At 41.2% G+C, this 20368-nt stretch overlaps 1 protein-coding gene across 1 annotated transcript; it reads right to left on the bottom strand.

The window, feature by feature from the left end:
• Positions 1-3708: 3708 nt before the first annotated feature.
• CTXN3 (cortexin 3) lies at positions 3709-3954 on the bottom strand. The gene has a single exon (XM_016217758.1). It carries the CDS (start codon positions 3952-3954, stop codon positions 3709-3711), a length of 246 nt encoding a protein of 81 aa, XP_016073244.1.
• Positions 3955-20368: the final 16414 nt, after the last annotated feature.

Raw genomic sequence — 20368 nt, 5'->3', positions numbered from 1 at the left:
AGAAGGCTTATGTGACCTTTCCAGAATATTCGGTTCACCCCAAGGAGCCCTGAGTAATTAAAACAGAGAGTTAGCACTTCTCACAGGAGGGATCAATTTACCCAGAGCTTTTTATCACTTGTTTTGGTACTCTTGCCCTGGGCAAGGGAGGGGTGGAGAGAGAGTGACCCACTGAGGAGAGGTTGACAGGAGCAGTAATCTGAGAAGGAAAAACAAAAACAGAGCGGGGAATAAGGGAGGCAAGAAAGGAGAGCAGGCTTTGGGAGGCCCGGTGGCAGCCTTGGCAGTCCTGCGCTCAAAGGCCTCAGAGAGGGCAGGTGGCTATTTCAGTCCGTTCCCATTATAGAAGCGGATTCGAGTGTTGCCCTGAGGAAGGGTGGAAACTGAAACGGACAACTGCTCTTCATGTCACATTCTTTCTCATGAATCTACAGTGACTCCCACACTTGCTTTTGCCTCTTAGGACCCTCTGAGGATCAGCCCCACCTTGGTCCTTCCTACCTGAGCCCCAGCCACCCCTCCGCCCATGTTCTCCCGCCAGCTGCTCTCCTAGCTGTCAGCCCCACTCCTACACCTCCCTTTCCTCAGTCTTCGGTTTTACCGCCTCTCTTCCTTTGCATGTCTCTAAAACATCTCCGTCTCCTGGGTCAAGATGTAATTTCTTTCATAATAATAACTTGCATTGCAGAAGGCTTCATACCAAGCACTTAAACATGCACTGTCACATCTGAGCCATAGTCTCCTGAGACGCCTCCTTGCCTCTCTTGGCCTGCATACATCTCTCCCATGTTCTACCCCTAAAGCACTTGTTCACTGACCTAACCCTGCTAGAATCAACATTCAATAGGCAGAATTTTGACTATTTACTTTATATTTTTCCATATTGTTTATATATTTTTTTACCATGACCATATACAACTTATATAATAAAAATGATTCTGACGATATGACAGCCATAGATCCATCATAATTATTTGAACAATGATTCAGGCACACACCTTTCATTTCTTAGCTCTCCAACAAGGTAGAAAGGTACTTGAGAGCAAGAACTAACCCTGTATTTTTTCTATCCCTTCAGTTTGAGAAATGCCGGGTTCAAAGCAGGTGCTCAGTAAATACTTGAATGGGTTTGATTAGATTCCCAATAAAATAGAAAAAAAATAAAGAAAGAAAACTTTATAATTAGTAGGTTAAGGAAATATGTATTATTAAGACCCCCCCAAAATACTCAGGTGACTTAAAAAACCACAGGATGGCCACACATCAGCATCAGTGTTTTGCTTTAGATCTAGAAGCAAAGGGTCTTTGAAGGTATCACGGAACTTTTAGCATGTAGAAACCATGAGGTGGTTCACTCTTTTTCATCTGACTAATTCTTGAAGTGATGTGTTCAGTTATAAATTCTACAGCTAAAGAAGAAATTTGAGTAGCTGGGGAGAGGTAAGAAAAGCATCAAAACTTTCATACATTCCTTATGTAAAATGCTGCAGCCACTTTGGGAAATAGTCTCACAGTTCTTCAAAAAGTTAAACATGGAGTTAGCATATCATCCAGCAAATCCACTCCCAGGAGTATACCCAAGAGAACTGAAAACACATATCCTTACAAAATCTTGTAACAAATGTTCATAGGCGCATTCTTCACACAGGGCAATGAGTAACCACAACAGCCCATGAATAAACAAAATGTGGTATAGCCAAACAATGGGATGTTATTTGGCCATACAAAGGAATGAAATACTGAGCCTGCTACAACAGAAATGAACCTACCTTGAAAACATGCTAGTGAAAGAAGCCAGACATAAAAGGCCACATATTCTACAATTTCATTTCTATGAAATATCCAGAATTGGCAAATCCATGGAGACAGTGGATTAGAGATTGCCAGGGGCTGAGAGGAAGGGGGATAGGAAGTGACTGCTAGTGGGTATAGAATTCTGGAATTAGATAGTGGGATGGTTGCACAATTCTGTGAATATACTAGAAGTTCTGAATTGTATACTTTAAATTTTTTTAAACAGATTTTTAGGGAGTGAGGAAGGGGGAGAGAGAGAGAGAGAGAAAGAGGAGAAGAAACACTGATGTGAGAGAGAAACATCGATCGGTTGCGTCTGATCAAACCCACAACTTAGGTATGTGCCCTGACTGGGAATCGAACCCATGACCTTCCAGTACATGGGACGACACTCCAACCAATTGAGCCACACTGGCCAGGGTCTGAACTGTATACTTTAAAAAGATAAATTTAATGGAATATAAATTATATTTTAATAAAGCTATTTTATTTAAGTAAAGAAAAAATCAAGGGGAGCATGGGAAGGTGGGAATCTAGGCAGCAGGACCCCCAACGAATGTTAAAAAAAAAGAAAAAAAGGCAACAGGAAAGTAGTTTTACTAAGGGCTGCCTTTTTAGGCATAATTAGCTTTTGAACCTTTTTTTTTTTTAAAAATAAAAAAAATGATTGCTAGCTGAGGAGAAAATTAGAAGACATAGACTATAAACACAGCCTGCGGGGTTTAGTTTAGATACAAGGTTTTCCTACCAATAGAAGTCGGAACAAGTGGTTTTCACATCTCTCTTTTTGGTGGAATTAAATAGTGCTAAGAATAGGTTTTATGGGTACAAGGCAATTTGTAGGAGCCCTTCCTGAAATGGCAGACAGATGAAGCAGATGACCTTTCATGGTCTTTGCTCTTTTCCTCTCTCTCAGACACTCAAACACTCGGCTTGGATGTAGCACGGCCTCCAGTGCACGTAGTCTCAGAGAAATAAGAGGAGACACTTCTGTGCCTTATTCTCAGAGAAATAAAAGAGGAGACATATCTGTGCCTTGAAAAGTTTTATTTTATTTATATATTCAGTCATAAACACACAGTTCTCTTGAGACTGTCAGTCTCCTCCTCTAAACACTTAACTTTTTATTTAAAAAAAAACCAACACCCCACACACAACTTGAGCTTCACTCATAACCTATTACTTGAGTGGTTTGTGTTAAGAAAGGAAATTCAGGTTATGTATAGCTACCTCTACACATGTTATTAATATGAATACATAGAATGTACCTGGACTGGCAAATAAGTTTTACAACCTCCATAAGCCTTTGAATTCGGTTTTATTTAAAAAATAAAATATCATCCTCACTCATATTTTCCCTGGATGGAACCATCTCCTCTAAGCCCTCCCATGGCCTCCCCATGCTCCTTGCTTTAGACAAAAACAAGTACCTGCTTTGGGTCCACTCACTACAGTCTTCCTCACTCTCTGCCTTGGACCCAGATTCCCGTGAAAATAAAACAATCTGAGGGACACAATTAAAACAAGGAAGTCTCTTCTTGGCCCTGTCACCAGATTCAGGTCAGATCCTTTCTAATCTTTATTCTCTGGGCAGGTGAGATGGCGCTTCATTTTATGGCAAAGTTGATGTCAACGTTGATGCTCTTGGTTTCACCATCACACACATTCGACAATATTCATTCATTGAGTAAACGCAGAAATTTAAACCTTTCTACTTTGGGTTAGTGATTTAAATCTCCATCTCCTATATGCTCAAATGTTTTAACCCAACAGCATCTTTACTGAGTAATGGATTGTGGCCTTAGTAACAGATGTTGCTAAAACTGGATTTGTTGAGAACACTGATGAAAGAGAATTCCCTGCCCAGACATGAAGCACTTCCCCTCCTCAGTAGGGGGTCCTGCTCCCTCCCTGCTAAGCAAGGGCATGGTCAAACTGCCCTTTCTCCAGGCCTTCAAGTCCGTCAGCCCAGGTCGAGGTTGGCATGCTCCGATATGGGTCCAGAAGGATCCGGAAACACCTGACAATGAGGATGCCCAAGAAAATAAACAGCAAAATCACAAAAGCAAATGTGGTCTTTTGCTCAAGAGACATGCTAGAATCCAACAACGTGTTCTCGAAGGGCATGGGGGGTGAAGGGACGGGCTGTTCTCCATCCATTGTCTGGGGAAGCCGGAGCACAGGGCGGCCCAGTTGCCTTTCCTTCCATCGTCAGTCTGCTGAGATCATGGTGTTTGCACCTTGGAGAGGCTGAGTTCTCTGCAGGAAGAAAGGAAGAGAGAGAGAGAAAAGAAACCACTAACAAAGAGCAACTTTATTTCTAGGCTCACAGTCATGTTTTTCAGAGAGAAGAAGGAATCTCTAAACCTTTTCACTAAAGATGCCTAATTCTGTAGAATTATGAGGAAGAATATTTTACTCTTGTATGAAATTACCAGATTGCCCTCAGAGCAGCTACCAGGGGCCAGGAGGGATGGGCAGGGTAGGTAACCAGAGTATAGAAAATGAGAAATGTGCAAGGTAATATTGACCTCGAGGTGTGCATGCCAGCTTGACGTACAGACCCAGCCTCCATGCTGAGTGTCATCTAGATGCTGTCTAATAATGTTACTCTTACATCCCTCCTATAATGACACCATTGAATGAACACCAACCATGTGCCAGGACTGTGGCTAAACACAGTATGCACCAGCCACCCGAGGACAAGCCCACCAAAGCAGAGATCTCTACAGCTTCAGCGCAAGGAAACTGAGGCTGGAAAAGGGACTCGATGTGGAAACTCTCTCAGGGAGCACCGGGTTCTGGGCTCTAGCCTCTGGCCTCCACTTCACTGTTAAATGAGTGTGGGACCTTAGAGAGGCCACTGAACTGTAAGCATGGAAGTAGAAATGCCTGTGTATCTCCTGTTGCTATAATGAGGATGAATGTTTGTGAAAAGCCTTTGAAAAGTACACAAAAAAGGAAAACAAATTGTTGCTTCACTTAAGACATGACTAAGAGAGCAGCCTGGGCCGAGAGAGGAGGCGTCTCAGACTTCCAAACCATCAAGCTCCTGCTGCTTTGTCTTTTTTCTGCAGAAAACAAAGACCAGGTTCAATACCTGACCCTGGGAAGCACCCAGAGAACTGAGCTAGGAAAAAGGAATTGATTGACTGCATTTTTTAAAAAGCCTTTCAGTGGCTTCCTACTGTTTAAGACCATTTGGTGGAGAGAAAGAGAAGGAACTTTTACTGGTGGAAAAAATTAAAGAATATGGAAATTACTGTTTGTCTTTAAAGGCAAATTAAAGTGTACACAAAGACCATTAAAAGCTTAAGATATTGAACTAAATCTATTTAAGTCAAATTTTGTAAAGAAGAGCTTACATATTACACATTACTATATAGAAAAATATGACATTTATTTATGAATCTGTCTATTGGAAAAATTACATAGCAGAGTAGTCAGGAATGAAAATTAACATGGACAAAAAAGTTATGCTCAATAAAAGTAAGCAACCAAATAAAAATAGAAATGATGACCTAAAGCATTAATGCAATATTTCTTCAGCTAACTTATAGTCATTGCATTGAAGTACAGCAGTGGTAATCATAACAGTTCACATGTATGTGGGTACTTAAAAGTTAATAAAATCACAGTTTTAAAAAACAGTTTATAAAGGGAATGACAAGCAGTATCTGGGAGGAAAGAGTTACCAGTTTGGGGGGAAAAACTATTTTGCAGTTCCATGACTGAATTTTTTTTAAAGGCCAAAATAGTTGCAATGGATTCATTTATGATTCATTTTTATTTTGAAGTAAGACTGGGATGAAATTTGACTGATTTAAAAAAAATAAAGATCCAGAGACACTGAAGCATGAAACAGACTGAAGTATTTTAGAGGGAAGGGGGAGGGGAAGAGATTAACAATGAACTTTCTGAATACATGCATAGCCAGTGGACAGATAATAGTGCCAGGGGAGGCCTGGGGAGGAGGCAGGAGTGGGGTGAAGGGGGTCAATTGGGGAGGGGGGAGGACATCTGTAATACTTTCAACAATAAAGATAAATTTTTAAAAAAAAAGCTCCTTAGGACTGTAGAGGATGTCCATGGGTTGGGTTGGGTTTTGGTTGGCCTGGGTGTTAATTCTTGATAGGTAACGGAAGCTGGGGAGAGGGCCAGGAAATGTGGCCAGAGCTTCCAATGCAGATCCCCTTACTGCTTCCGACTGGAGCCACTGGTACCCACCCAAAAGGCCCAGAATGGGCTTAATCATACCAAATATAAAATTCTCCAAGGACAGAAAAAGAGATGCCTAAGGCGCCCCTGCCACGTTCCGTCCCCTCTTGTCTTTCCTGTCCTTCTCAGGATCCCCACACCTCCATCCCTGCCCTTGCGCTGACTTCCTAGGCCCCAGTCTATGTCCATTTTCCCTCCAGCCCACAGGGGGGCAGATTCCTTTTCTTTGTCTATTCTCAGTACAGGTTTGCATTTTCAGAAAGTTCCTTATGCAAACACTACAGAAACCAAAAAGGAAATGTAGGAAAAGGTAAAGATCATTAACTGTGTAAATGTACAACATACAGATTTCTCGATCTGTGGAATTCGATGAAGACGGTAAAGAACTGGGTATAGGACCTTTGAGCCTGTGATAATTACACCCTGTCCATGGGCTGGCTGACCAGTCTAGCAGTGCCTGGTCCAGTCCCTGCCTCCCCACCCCTGGTCTCCACTGATTAGAGCCATGTTGACACCAGGAGCAGCCTTCCCCAGCCTTGTCCTTCGTACAAGGCAAATGCGAAATCCTTTTCTCCTAGTTCAACATCTCACGCTTCCTGGGCTTTCCCACTACTCAGGCTTTAGCGCTGGTGCCCCATTCATTTGGGGGCTTCAGTGGTGGGCAACCATCTGAAGAAGCCTCAACAAATAACCTAGTCATCTGATTCAGATTAGAATGATTTAAAAGTCAATTTTAATGTGCACTTTTAGCACCCTGTTCTGATTAAAAGGCTGATGCAAGGATATGGCTAACTCTTTGCAGCCTGATTATGTGTATTGAAAACTCTATGGCCCTTTATACATTGTAAGTCTCTTCCCTCTGTGGTGCCCAAGTTCCTATAAAAATCACTCCATTTGGTCAAATCATTAAAGGGTATTAAACTGTAATAGTTTACCAAGGAAAGTGATACATGAATGCAGTAGGGGCTTGTCTGTGAAAACTTCCTACTTGGAGAGGGAAATGCGGTTGATAGAAGGGGGATTAAAGGAAGATCTTGCTGGGAGTCAGGGGCCGCTAGAGAAGACTGGGGAGGAGCAGACATGGGGTGCTACAAGCTGCTGGCCTAGCAGGGGAGTCCTGGAGAGGGATGGGGAATGGTGGGTAAAGATGAGAAAACCAGGAGATGGTTATAAAGGGATTTAGGGACACAGAGATCCAGAAAGAAATGCCAGGTATTTCAGTTTTGCCTAGCTCTGACTGAATTCCTTGCAAGAGTCTGCTTTTATTTATTATTTTTAAAACCCATAATCAGCTAATCGATAATTTACAAATTAGGAAAGTTCAACAGCATGTTTAGGTGAAAGGAAGCATCAGGTAAAATAAGATGCACAAAAAGAGCTAAACATAACCACAGTTTAAAAATATTCAAAAACATGTGCATTTTAAAAATGACTGTCTTAGAGTAAAACGTCCCTTTTTGGTATAAATGATTCTTAGGATATGTTCACAATTGCCTTTAGCAGAATAATGAAGTCCTTCTTTTAGATGAATAGTGAAATCTGGGCAAGTAAATTACTGCAGAAGATTTTGACACAATCATCAAAATAATAATAATAACAGTTATTTTCGGGATAAGAAGGAGCACAGTTACTCACAGCAGCATTTTAATCCTGACTGGCTTCCCCCATCACGCAGCAAATCTATGTCTTCCCTTTGCTAGGTCCATTTGTGTGTGATCAGGAAAGAAAGTCTAATTTTAATACTGGACCAAGGAAACCTTAGTTAAAAGATACCATTTTTAAAAATCCTATAATACATCTCTTTTCTCAATCAGGCTCCCCTGGACTCTGATTTTCAGGAAGAGTAAAACACCCTGAGTTACTTGTGAAGCCCCATGCGAGCAGTCCACTCAGCCACAGCCATTCTCACTGTTAGCCACTCGCTTAAGAGTAATTTTCAAAGAGGCTCTCTCTCTCTTTCCCCATATTTCCTACATACCCATCAAGATTCATCTTTCTGAGCTCAGATCTTAGCACTCCTCCCCTCAGAAAACCTTTTTCCTCCTATGTCCAAGACCCTAACCCGCCCATTAACCCCCTCATGGGCCTGATACCCCTGTTTTCCAGACCACAAATCGGGTGATATTCTGGCAATGGAATTGTTCTAAGATCTTAATTTATTTCCACAATAAGTTTAGAAAGGGGCCAACATCAAATCACATTTGGCTTTGAGCAAAATGACCAATGTATTGGTAAGAACAAACGGAGGATATGTCATTGCTCTGCAGACACCCGACACCTGCTGGTCTCTGAACGCCTCCGGTTGGTTTCCCACCTGCGAGCTTGGGTCGGATGCTCTCCTCCTCCTCGTCCTATTCCCGCCTGCGAGTCTCTCTTCTTCCCCCAGGGTCCGCACCAAATACCACCTCCTCGGTGGGGTCTACACCTGCCCCTTCACCACGGGGAATGGGCGTCTTCTGCTCTGTCCCCAAGAGCACTTCACCTGCTTTCCTGCGGCAGCACCTATTACAGGACAAGTCTCCACGGGGCTCGCCTCCTTCCCCTTATTAAACAGCAGGCTCCTTGAGGAATTCTTTGTTGTCCTGGGACCATTGCCTCTTGCAATAGAGGTTGCCTCAAGTCTCTATTCCCTTACAGACCAGGGAACTGGATTCAAGCTTCAGGTTCCAGATGATACAGACAGAGGGTGAAAAAAGCACATCTTCCAACTGGATATCAGACGAGTTTGAAAGAATCACAGATAGTCTGAGTCACAGTGACACTTTAACAGTCACAGATCTCCTGATCTGAAAAGCAAAGCAGTTATTCAGCTCTTTAAGTTTTCCTTGGCCTCAATGCTGATCGATGGGGTCCGAAATAGAAAAATCAGCCAGAGATAAGCAGTTTCCCTCTATTTAAGGGATCAGCCCTTTCTTACCTGATCTGCTTTTCTGGGAAGGGCAGCCATTCAAAATATCCTGATTGCAAATGTCTTACATGGGAACTGTAAATGTCAACATGTACCCTTCTCAAGCTTGGATCCTTCCTCTGGACATTTCATTTCATTAGCATCTCATTATACGACTTTACAGTAAGGAAACATATTTTATCTGAAGAAGATGTATTTTAAAGTAATGACGTGTCTCTTTTCTTATTTTTAAAGTGACAGTGGTAGGATCATTTGGCAGCACACACTGGCATTTCATTCCGCCATCTCACTTTTGTGGCCCTCGGCAATGGATTGCAATAATAATTGTCGCAGATGCAGTACATGTGCAGTCCTGCCTAGGTGATGACAAATAAGTGTATTCTCTTTATACCATTTTTGTGCAAAACAAGATTTATTTCTGACTTCTGTTATGCAAATAAGCACACAAAGCCATAGAGATTATAAGTAAATTGCCCCAAAAGAAAAAGAAAAATCAGTTACCAAGAGAGCAGCATCCCCCTAAGGATATTGGATCGCAAGTTTCTCTCAGGCCCTTTGGAATGAATAGAAAGTCATCATCTCTCAGCTGCTAAGGACAAGCAGGGTGCAGTTAAGCAATGCTGTCAGTATTTTAAGTACTCCTAAACCACATAATTGCTGTACCCAATTTTTAAAACTTCTAGGCCAGAAACCTAGTTATGTGACTTGACATGTTTTCAAAAGTAGATGTAAAAACAGTTCGTCCTTTGAGCTAGAACACTTACAGACTTGTCCAGTTTACTTTCACATGTGACAGACAGGACGCTTTGTCCTGCAGAGACACGCTGTGTACCTTATATTTATCCAGCAGACCAGTGAGCCCCATCTGTAGACTGCACTAGCAAGGGAAATGACTAGGTAAGCAGGACTGAGTTTGCAACAACTGGCAGAGACAGACTTACTCAAAGTACAGCATTCTTCTGCCACAGGTCTGAAGCTGACTGTTGAAATGTTAATGTGGCTTTCAGTGATTAAAATAATATATATCCTGAGGCTCAATAGAATTAATCTCTACTTTCCGAGCTAAAGGAAGCCGCAGCTGCATTGCTCTTTGCATAAGTAGAGTCTCTGGAGGTCCACCCCCCTCCACTGCCCCCCCAGACATGTGAACATCCCAGTCAACCCTGTTGTACATCTCCCCGCACAGTTGTGAGCCCTCCACAAAAGCCACCTCATCATCTAAGCAATCAAATGACTATGTAAGCAAATGAATCTTGTAGATACCTATGAATCTTGCAGAAATTCTGTATATGAGCCCCGTGAACAGTAACTTTCATTCCAGGATCTATACACAAAGACGCAAAACTGTTCCCTACAAATTCAAACAATTCGTGGCCTTCTTGGTGAGCAGCCAAAAACTTCAGGTAAAGATTTCCTGCCTCTTTCCAGGTACTTTATGCATTTTAACCATCAACCAACCCCCTTTTTTTGGACTAACAAATACATGGCAACTTTCATATTCTTCTTTTCCAAATATAGCTCCCCTGTTCCCATACAATAGCCCAGAATTCACAGGGCAGCTAAGAGTAAATATTATATTATACACTCAGATAATAGACCCACAGCTACCAGGAAGCCCATAAACAATGATTTTAAAGACATGTTGATTGTGGTCAGCTACAAATGTCAACAGGCCGTTTCGGAACGGCTGCCAGCCCCCACTGCTGCACTGGGAGGTCTGGTCCCTCCGGCCATCTATCTCTGCAAAGTCAGCCTTTAGACACGTCGACTTGGGCTTGGGAGTGGACCCTGCTTGTCAGCTCTGGGTCAGCAGGAGACTTTTCTCTTCAGCCTGAGCCCTAACTCAGCTTTACGTCTTCCTAGCATCTGCTTGGAGAGTTTTAAAGGGACTGAAGGGCAAGGCTGCAGGCTAGCTGAGATCATCAGAAAAATACCACCTAATCTCAGTCAGTAACTGGGGGTATCAAAAGGCACCATTAGCAAACTGGAACTTTTACCTTCAAACAGGAAACATTACTATTCTACCCAGTTGTCTTTTCTTATGTTTCCTAGTGAAAAAGAGTGCCTGCTGATACCTCAAAAGGCTAAGGCTTCACACAGCCCATCATCCAGGGGCACCAGGGGCAGTCAGCACTATCATTACGAATTATTGAGTTGTGATCCTTTGTAAACAGATTAAAACATCCCTATTACATTTTGGAAGATTGGATATTTAAGGTAAAAGAAAAAAAAAAAATACTATCGTGGCCAAATAGCTTTCAAGAATAATTTACTGCAGCTTAGCCAAGAAATAAGCCCATTTTACGACTCCTTTATCCAGTGTCAGTAGCATTATAAACTTAAGCGTGCTTTAAAAATAAAGGGATCATGACATTTCACCCCCCCTCCCACATTAACTTTACCTAGCAGCTATTTAATTAGACTTTATCTGACAGCTAGCTCTGATTTCCGAACTTGCATCCAAAAGGCATCTAGGCAATTATTGCTCGTGCATGCATTGTAAAGTTAGAGAAAAGCATTTAACTAGCCTGTCACAGACACAGACTGGGTCAAGTACCTGGATCTGGCTGAACAAACACTTGATCCATTTCCTGGTGGAACAGTTACAGGTAGTTATAAGCGTCTTTAGTTTCCATTCTCCCCGACCAGGCTGTGTTAGAGCAGTAGACAGTGGGAGCTGCAAGCAGCTGATGGCACACCCCAGATCTAAAGCTGTTGTTTCAGGCTTAGAAACTTCCCCTTAAAGCCCTCGAGTTAAAGGAGCATCGTCTTTCTGGGGGAGGCATCATTAGTGGCCAACACGGCTGCAGCTTCGAGGCGAGCCATGATCTCAGTTCTGCCTCAGCAACTCTTCCGAGGATTCTGCTTCAGTGAGTGGAGGCAGCCTCCTAGCAGTGCGTCTGAAATCATCCCCAAGAAAGCATTAACATTCAAAAGGAGTGCGGGGGAGAACATCACAGGGCATTCCCATACCTTTGCAAAACCGGAGCCATAAATCTACCGGGGTCCTGCCCTGCCCTATTGATTGTGGACACTGTCCCTCTTCGGGGATGTCAATTAGCACCTTGCAGCCACCAGCCTCCGTATTGATTATGGCCGATGACCTTCAGGCCAACTTAATTAATGGGAAGACTTCTAGGGAAGGGCATCAACTTAGCATTTGGGAGATGGAAAAAAAAAGACTCCTTTTCCTAAAGAAAATGAAACTGACCTTTGAGAAAAGCAGCAGTTATGGGAAACAAAGAGAAAGAGAGCAATTAAAAAAGAACAAACCCATGTTCTCACCACCTGTTTGGCAATTTGCTGCGCTGGAGGTTGCCTACCCAGAGTCTCCTCTGGCCAGCCTGCACGCCCGTGGCCTTGGCAGGGTCCCTACCCCGCACAGGCCATCTGAGACCACCTGATGAATAAAGATAGACCTGTGCGGAGAGAAAGTCATTCTCATTCTACAGATGTTACATGGTGCAGTACTTAAACTATTTTCCTTGGATAGAGTGCCTAAGTAAATTTAGAAAATATTTTAGGACGAAACTTATCTTTTTATAAAAAGTGGTTCTCTGGAAAGGATTCAGCCTAATCCTTAAGATGGAACATCCTTGTTTTTTGGCAACTCACGCTTTCTTTGTTGAGGTGGAAGTGTAGTTAGCGACAACACCCACCCACCAAATGATGGGGTACATGATATTTAAAGCTAACTCCTGACGGTGCCTGTCGGCTCTGCTGTCTCCTCAGATTGTGTGAGATGAAGGCCGTTACCCAGTAGCTTTAGGGGACTGGAACACAGCTCATTTTCCAAGAGGAAAAGCTCTCTGTGCTAGCAACAGAAAACAATCCTAGACAGCCCTCAGACCCAAGAAAATTCAAATGCTAAATGTTAGGCTCTCAAGTTAGAATCTAATGCTTAACATTAGAACCTAACCTCAAAAGGACATGAAGGGTTTTTTCCCCCCTTTATGTTTTCTGGATTTTTAACTGCATTTCCTTTCCAATGAGTTTTACTTACTGGTGTGTTTTTTTCTCTCTCACACACGCACACACACTCACAATACAATGGGACAAATAAAATTCGACATTGCAGTAACATTTAATACTAACTGGTATCCTTTGTGCTTTTCAGCAGATGGTGCTGGTAGATGGAGTGCCCTGTCTCAGTCATGCCAACAGAGTGTGGTTCAGGGGACATTCTGACTCCACCCTCCCTTATATACCTATCATTCCATGTGGTGAGAAAGTACTCTAGTTAGAAACAACTGACCCTGCCCAGGAGGCCTCCGCAGATATTGTTTTAGCTTATAGACTCGGGGGGGTGGGGGTGGTAAGGGAACACGAGAGGGCTGTGGCTGTCCTCTAGCTGCTCCGCAGCCCGAAGCCAGCCCAGAGAGATGAGTGCCTGGCCTATTTTTAAAACTCTCCAGAGAGGTAGGTTCCACAACGCCCTGTGACAACTTCTGTTTAAACTAAGTCTTCCATTGCTTACTTAGTCTAAATAAGCATATTTGCCTTTCATTCTACCCTTGCTGCAGAGTCGGTGATTAGCCACCACAAAAACTTACTAGAATGCTCTTCCCCAAGGGAAGCTGAACTAGGTAAAAATTAGAAAGCATTGGATGAAGGCCTGCTGCTACCAAGATCTTGCAGCCGAGTTTGGATATTTCTTTGATAAGATCATTGTAATCGAAATGATTGGAATCGGCCCTTCCCCCTGTGCAGTTACTTATGTGAATCATCATGAATTCTGAAACACTGATTAAGGATTTAGGAGAAGTCCAGTTCTTTGAATATTTCATAGTAGGTCCTATTTCTTTAGTCTTTAATGACCTTTCGAACTCTTCTCTGAATTCTTCCTTAAATTTCTGCTTTCTGGCCCAGCTTTTAAATGGGGAGCCTGGAACGCTACAAGGGGCTGTCTAAAGCTCGGGCTAACATGTAATTGTGATGAAATAGGGCGGTTTTGCAGGTTATACCATTTATGTTTCCCTGATCCATTCTGATCCTAACGTTATTCCTGTGTGTTAATTCAGTCTTCCTTTTTAACCACACAACATGACTTCAGATTGTTAGAGATCTATTTTAAGAACTTTACCGACATTCTAATTTCAAGTCTCACCTGTCATGTGCTTTATGTTACAATTCCTTCCTAAATGTCCTGCGCTGCACTTTCCTATAAAGAAATAGGCCATGAATATGAAAAGGGTTTCATGAGTCACCAAGATTTATGTCACCACAGGCTGTGTTATTATTATCATCATCGCTGTCTTTCTTTTTGACTCTGCCTAATTCTCAGAATAAAGTGGAATCAATTCTTGGTATAATCTTCAAAATATAATCATGGTTTTATTGTCATTTTCATCATTAGATTCTTTGTGAAAATCTCTTCTTCGTGTAGATTTTTTTCTTTCACGTATTCAAGAAACATTAAGTTCATTCATTAAGTGTCAGATATGTTCTGTACTAGCTGTTGCAAAAAATAAAAAAATATGGGTCCTAGCTCCCAGCTTAAGTTTGTTGCGGTTGTGCACTGTACAGCTCTGGAAGGGCCCGGCGGAGCTCAGCTCCCAGCCATGTTTGCTAAGCTGCTTGACTAGCCCACCTCCACTATTTTCCACTTCTTTCCCTGCCTTCACTGCTCACCCAGCAGGCAGCTGAATTACATCCTCAACTCTCTATAGGACCTGATTCCACAAGGTCATCCGTGGCTTCGAATGGTCTCAAGCTATCAAGGAAAAAGCCCTTCAGGATTTATCTTCCTTGCTCTTTGTGGCAGCATTGGACATGGCTGGCCACTCTTTTCAAGGACTGTCCAGATGAAAGAATACACTGGGTAAGGAGGAATGGCAGGAACTGATACCTCAGCCCTTAGATCCCTGTCCCTTGGTGTCCCCTTGGTGCCTTCTCTCTTCATAGTCTCTTTCGCCTTCTGAGGCAGAATCCAAGTGTAACTCATGTTACTACCAGCCAATGTGAAACTGAGGGTAAAAAATAGGCAGGCTAGGATATACCTTAATGACTCCACCTCTTTTAATTCATAAAAAAGAAGTGAAGGTCAATTTATGTGTATTATTTTTATTTTTCTGTTTTCTTAGTTTTAAAAATATCTTGTAATATAAAGTTTAAAAAAAAAAATCAAGATTAGCTAGATTTCCAATATCTCTTTGATTTGCCAGGTCTAAGCCTAACTATATTCATCCACTCAGCCATTTTCACAGGTCAGTGGACCTGTGCGGAAAAAAGTGCAAGGGAACAGTGGGGAAGGTTTAATAATATTTACACGAGGCCTATAAATTGGGATCTATATTCAAATATTATTGAAACCAAGTAGGTTAAAGTCCAACTGCAAATTGGAAGCCTCCTGGTTTGATCTTTTCTTGAATGCACTTGTGTACACATCACATCTGTGCTATGTTGAATGCTCAATTAGTAGCTGATAAATCTGGAACAGAGAAGTATTCAAAATGAAAATGAGGGAAAAACAATGCTGCAACCCAGTGGAAATGCATTCGAAAGAAAGAAAACACTGATAGACTGTGATACTTGTGAGGATTACAAATTGCCCTACAGAATTAATGAGTGTGTTCATTCCTTCCTTCATAAGTCAAACACCATAAAGCCTGTAGGAAGGAAATGCATACTGCTTGTGAAAAGGCCAGTGTCCAGTCCTAAGAGGGAGCAACTTCACAAAATGCCCCACAAGAGTTCTATTTAGAAACAATATTTGCAAAAGTCTAGTCGTTAATTCTAATTGTAGTTTGAAAGGATAAGAGCATCACTATGAATTATTCACTCTTCAAAGGAAATTCATACTGAGGAGTTAACAGGCTGGTGGGTAAATTTATTTTTTAAAAATGACTGGTACAATAGCAACAATTTTTTAAAATGACTTTGAAATACTTAATGCCATTAAAATGTCACATAAAGTGCCAATTAGCATTTTATATAAATCCCTCCAAATTTCTATGCTGTCATTTTGGCACTATTCTTTCTTTCTGTTCATCAGCTGCATTTTAGAAGGGAAACTGCACTGTATGGATAGTTAGAGGATTAAGCAGCTTAGAACATTAAGATGATTAGAAAATGAAATAGAATGTACCTGAGAATTACTGACCCTTTAATAGCTGACAAAGTTGTGGAACTAAATATCCTGCTACAAAAAAATCAGTTTCAAAACAACCAGAGGAGAAAAATAATCATATGGAATAGTTAAAAAAAAATCCTTGTTTAAAAAATTATGAAAAACCAATCTCAATTTCTGATACCAATCTCAATTTCTGATGATTAAACTTGTGGAAATGATGGAAATGAGGCTGTGGAAATGGTAATAAACAGAAGTTGTGATATATGGTCATTGAACACAAGTCCCAGCTGCCTCAATACTACAATCAAGTTGCTCCTTAAAAAATATTTAACTTTACAAATATTTCAGTATTTCAATGGGATCAATCAAAAGTTCTAGTCATATAGCATATAATTTAAAAGGGCAGATATTAAGGCTACATCTTTTTCTTCCAATTCTATGTTCCAAACTGGTAGGAGGCCTCCCATCTACAATTTTGCCTGTAAATAATATGTATTTTATATTAATATATAGTAAATGTGTGCATATTATGAAGTCATCTGTATTTCTGTTATATATAATATTAAATTACCTCAGGAGCTTGTTAAGGATGTATATCTGAGGGTCCTAGGCCCAGCTTACTTAATTCAGTAAGGCCAATGATCTGTATTTTGAATAAAAGATCTACATGATTAATAATGTAGGGCATATAAAGTCTACGCTTTGAATATAATTTAGGTAAATTGTTTTCTTCTCCTTGTTTGGCCATATTAGGTATTTTAACTCTGTGAGGGAAGAGACTTAAACTTAAAATTGGGGGTATCACAGACCTCTGAAAAACTGATTAATTCCATGGACCCATCGTTAGCTAATACATATACCCTGCTTTGAGAACCTCTGCCTGCAATGCCCATTCAAAATGCACACATCTTCTCTTCCTCCCTCCCTTCCTTCCTTCCTCCCCTTCTGACCTCCCATTGAAGTGGTAGGAAACAAGGACCAGAATAAAAGCCCAGGGTGGTAAAAACAACAGAGAGAGCAAGAGGCGGAGAGAAACTTGGTCTGCTCCTGGCAGAGGCAGGTGAATGGAGGAGCAGAGGGGGCGACTGTCGGGCAGGGAAGACTTAGGTCAGGATGAGAAGTGGGAAGAAGTGGAAGGCCCTGGGACAAATGAGTGACTCCACTGCCTTCCAAGGTTGTAGAAGAAGCCACTGGGCCAGGAATTGGATGTAACTATCAGGAGGGGTGGTGGTGGTGAAGATTGAGCTAAAGCATCACTTCTGGAAGCGAGAAGGGAATAGAGAATGTCAGCACCGATGAAAAGGGCAAGAGATGAGGTCAATGTATTAATAAGAAAATAACAAGAGAACTAAAGAGAGCAACTGTTAAAATGTCATTCTCCCTGGGGTTAGACCTGAGAGATGAGGGCAGTGCACAGAGCCACTGCTTTTCATTAAAGGCCCTTCCAAGCCATTTGATTGTTTAACCATGTGCATAATGCTTAACTACATGCAATTTCACGTTGTAAGAATTGTCAGTGTAGTATAAGTGAACCATTAAAAAATAAAGAAAAGCCCTGCTTGAAATCCAGGCAAGGAGTCTCTTATGATGGCATCCTAGGTACCAGCAGGAAATGACTGGATAGTTCTTTGAGGACAGGAGCTTCCTCAAATACCCAGAATCCCCCCTCAAGGACCGTGGTCTCTTCTGCATATAAATAAAGCTAATCCTTCCTGGTCCACCTCAAACATCTTATGCATACTTTAAATGTGATTTCTTGTCATCGCATGCAGTGCAATGAAATCTAAACTATTGTCCTGGTTTTCCCACATTATGCAGACATCATCTGTTTTTATATGTGTTTTCTATTTATTTATTTTTTTTAATCCCCATCGGACGGTATGTTTATTGACTTTTTAGAGAGAGAGGAAGGGAGAAAGAAAAAAAATCAATGTGAGAGAGAAACATCGATAGGTTGCCTTCCATATGCACCCCAACCAGGGATCGAACCCACAACCTAGATATGTGCCCTGACCAGGAATCAAACCTGCAAACTTTTGGTGTATGGGATGACACTCCAACCATCTGAGCCATACTGGCCAGGCTATTTATTCATTTTTATAGCCAACTTCTATTTAATTATTTATTTATGTGTATGTATTTATACCCCATTAAATTTCAGAACTGTTTGAAGAAAGCTATGAACTGGCAGGAGCAGAATATCACTTTTATTATATATTCAATGAATTTTCCCCTTGCTGATTGATAAAGGCCCGATGTATTGTGTTCAATATTTGAAGAATAAAATACTTTTAGAGTGGTTGTTTAGCTAAAGCACTAGATACCATATTTAATCTAAAAAAACCCTCCCCTATATCTTTTATAAACTTTATTTTGCAGCAATTATACATAAACAAATATAATAACATATACTCAAATATATTCAATGTATATTATTAACACAAGGTGAAAATGCTTCGTGGTAAATTAGTAGGGACTGAATACAATTCAGGAAATATTTTCGAAGAGCTTGTGCAAAAGGCAAGTGTTCATTTAAAATGCTCAAGAATGGCACCTTTTAAATAACCCAAGCCAGAGCAGATATTAGCCAAGTCTCACTTCCATTTGCTTTCATCTTCAGCAGAATGCCCTTCAGCATTACTTTCAGAAAGGCTCCTTGCCTTTGTTCTCCACATTTTTCTTAATTCAAAGGTAGACACGAGATCAATTGAGAAAAATGAACATTTAGTGTTGCCAATAGCCCCGCAATTGGTGTTGCATATCATGAATATGGTGAGGGGCTTGTGTCAAAAGCCGATACGATATTCAGTGGAGTATGGATTACTAATGTGTAAGCCAAGAAAAGCTGTGTTTGCAAATGGGAAAACGATGAAGAAAAATCTCTGTTGTTCCCTGTGCATGCTCACATTCCTAGACCAAGTCAGAATAGCTGAATGGTCCATACATCATTAACAACCACCCCTTCCCCGGGCCTGCCTTCGAGAATAGCCTCTATGATCTGAGATGGGCTCTTGCTGGCTCCCGGGGCTCCGTCTTGATTTTCTTCTAGGGATGGAGTCCATCCCTTATATTTTTTTCTATTTTATTCAAAACCTTTCTCATTCTATAGTCCCATCACCTCAAATCCACAACTTTTCCTACACCATCTGTTTATGTAAAATAATAAATTACCTTTCTCCTTTCAAGTATTGTTCATTCAAAGGGTACGTAGCTCAGGAAACTAAACATGACAAAGAAGAAGAATGAAACTTATTTTTGCAACTCCAATCAACAATCACTCTTTCTATGTCTTCTTAATATCTAACACTACAAAAGCAACAGTAAATGATGACTACGATGATGATGATAACTACAATAACACAATCACAATAATAAAACTCAGCAACCTTGTATCTTTGGTCTTCTTAGACTTTGAACTCTTAAAATGGCAAGAATTGGACCCTTTACACGTTTATAATCCAGTGGAAATGTGTGTGTGTGTGTGTGTGTGTGAGAGAGAGAGAGAGAGAGAGAATTTGTTCTGACTTTCTGATTGGGCCGTAAGATATTTGTGAATAAAGGAGGCTGGGTCTCCTATTAATTTATTTTTCACTTGCCTGGCTATGATAATAGCATACATAACAAATTTACCTAAAAACTTTGCTCTCTGTCACAAATCATCCTAAATAAACATTGAAGTCATAATTTTTCCTAGTTGTTATCTCTTGCAACATCATTGCTGTACTTTGCCTGTCATACTACAATAACTCTAACCAGCCTGGCCAGCACGGCTCAGTGGCTGAACCTCTACCTAGGATCCAGGAGATTGAAGTTCGATTCCGGTCAGGGCACATACCCGGGTGGCGGGCTTGATCCCCAGTGGGGAACATGCAGAAGGCAGCTGATCAATGACTCTCTCGTTATTGATGTTTCTATCACTCTCTCTCCCTCTCCCTTCCTCTCTCTGAAACCAATAAATGTTTTTTGTTTTTTTAAATAAAAAAAATAACTCTAATCAGGCATAACCATTAATTACTAGCTTCCAACCAATACTCTTCATCTATATCAGTCAAAAGAGCCTAGATAATGCTATGATTTAAAAAAATTTCAGTGGCAGAAAATAACAAAAATGTATTTCTTGGTACAGGTTTATAAAGGATCGTTTGGGGATTCTGCTCCAATGTCATCATTATACTTATTCTAAGACTCAGATAGGGAGGTCAGTCTCTACCAGATATGGAGGTAGAGGGAAAAGAGAGCATGTGCTAGCTCTTAAGCCCTTAAACTCTACCAAGTGGCTTAAACTGCATTGGACAAAGCAAATCTCATGGCCACACCTGAATTTAATAGACTGAGAGGTATAATCCTAGGAAGGAACACGGAACACTGTCAAACAG

Source organism: Miniopterus natalensis, chromosome 3 (genome assembly GCF_054644295.1).
Source record: "Miniopterus natalensis isolate mMinNat1 chromosome 3, mMinNat1.hap1, whole genome shotgun sequence".
NCBI classification, from domain to species: domain Eukaryota; kingdom Metazoa; phylum Chordata; class Mammalia; order Chiroptera; family Miniopteridae; genus Miniopterus; species Miniopterus natalensis.
The sequence above is the reverse complement of the archived record's forward strand: the minus strand, read 5'-3'. Positions and strand labels throughout refer to the sequence as shown.

Bases quoted from the DNA above. Each gene is read 5' to 3' on its own strand.
- CTXN3 (XM_016217758.1), bottom strand. From the start codon at position 3,954: ATGGATGGAGAACAGCCCGTCCCTTCACCCCCCATGCCCTTCGAGAAC.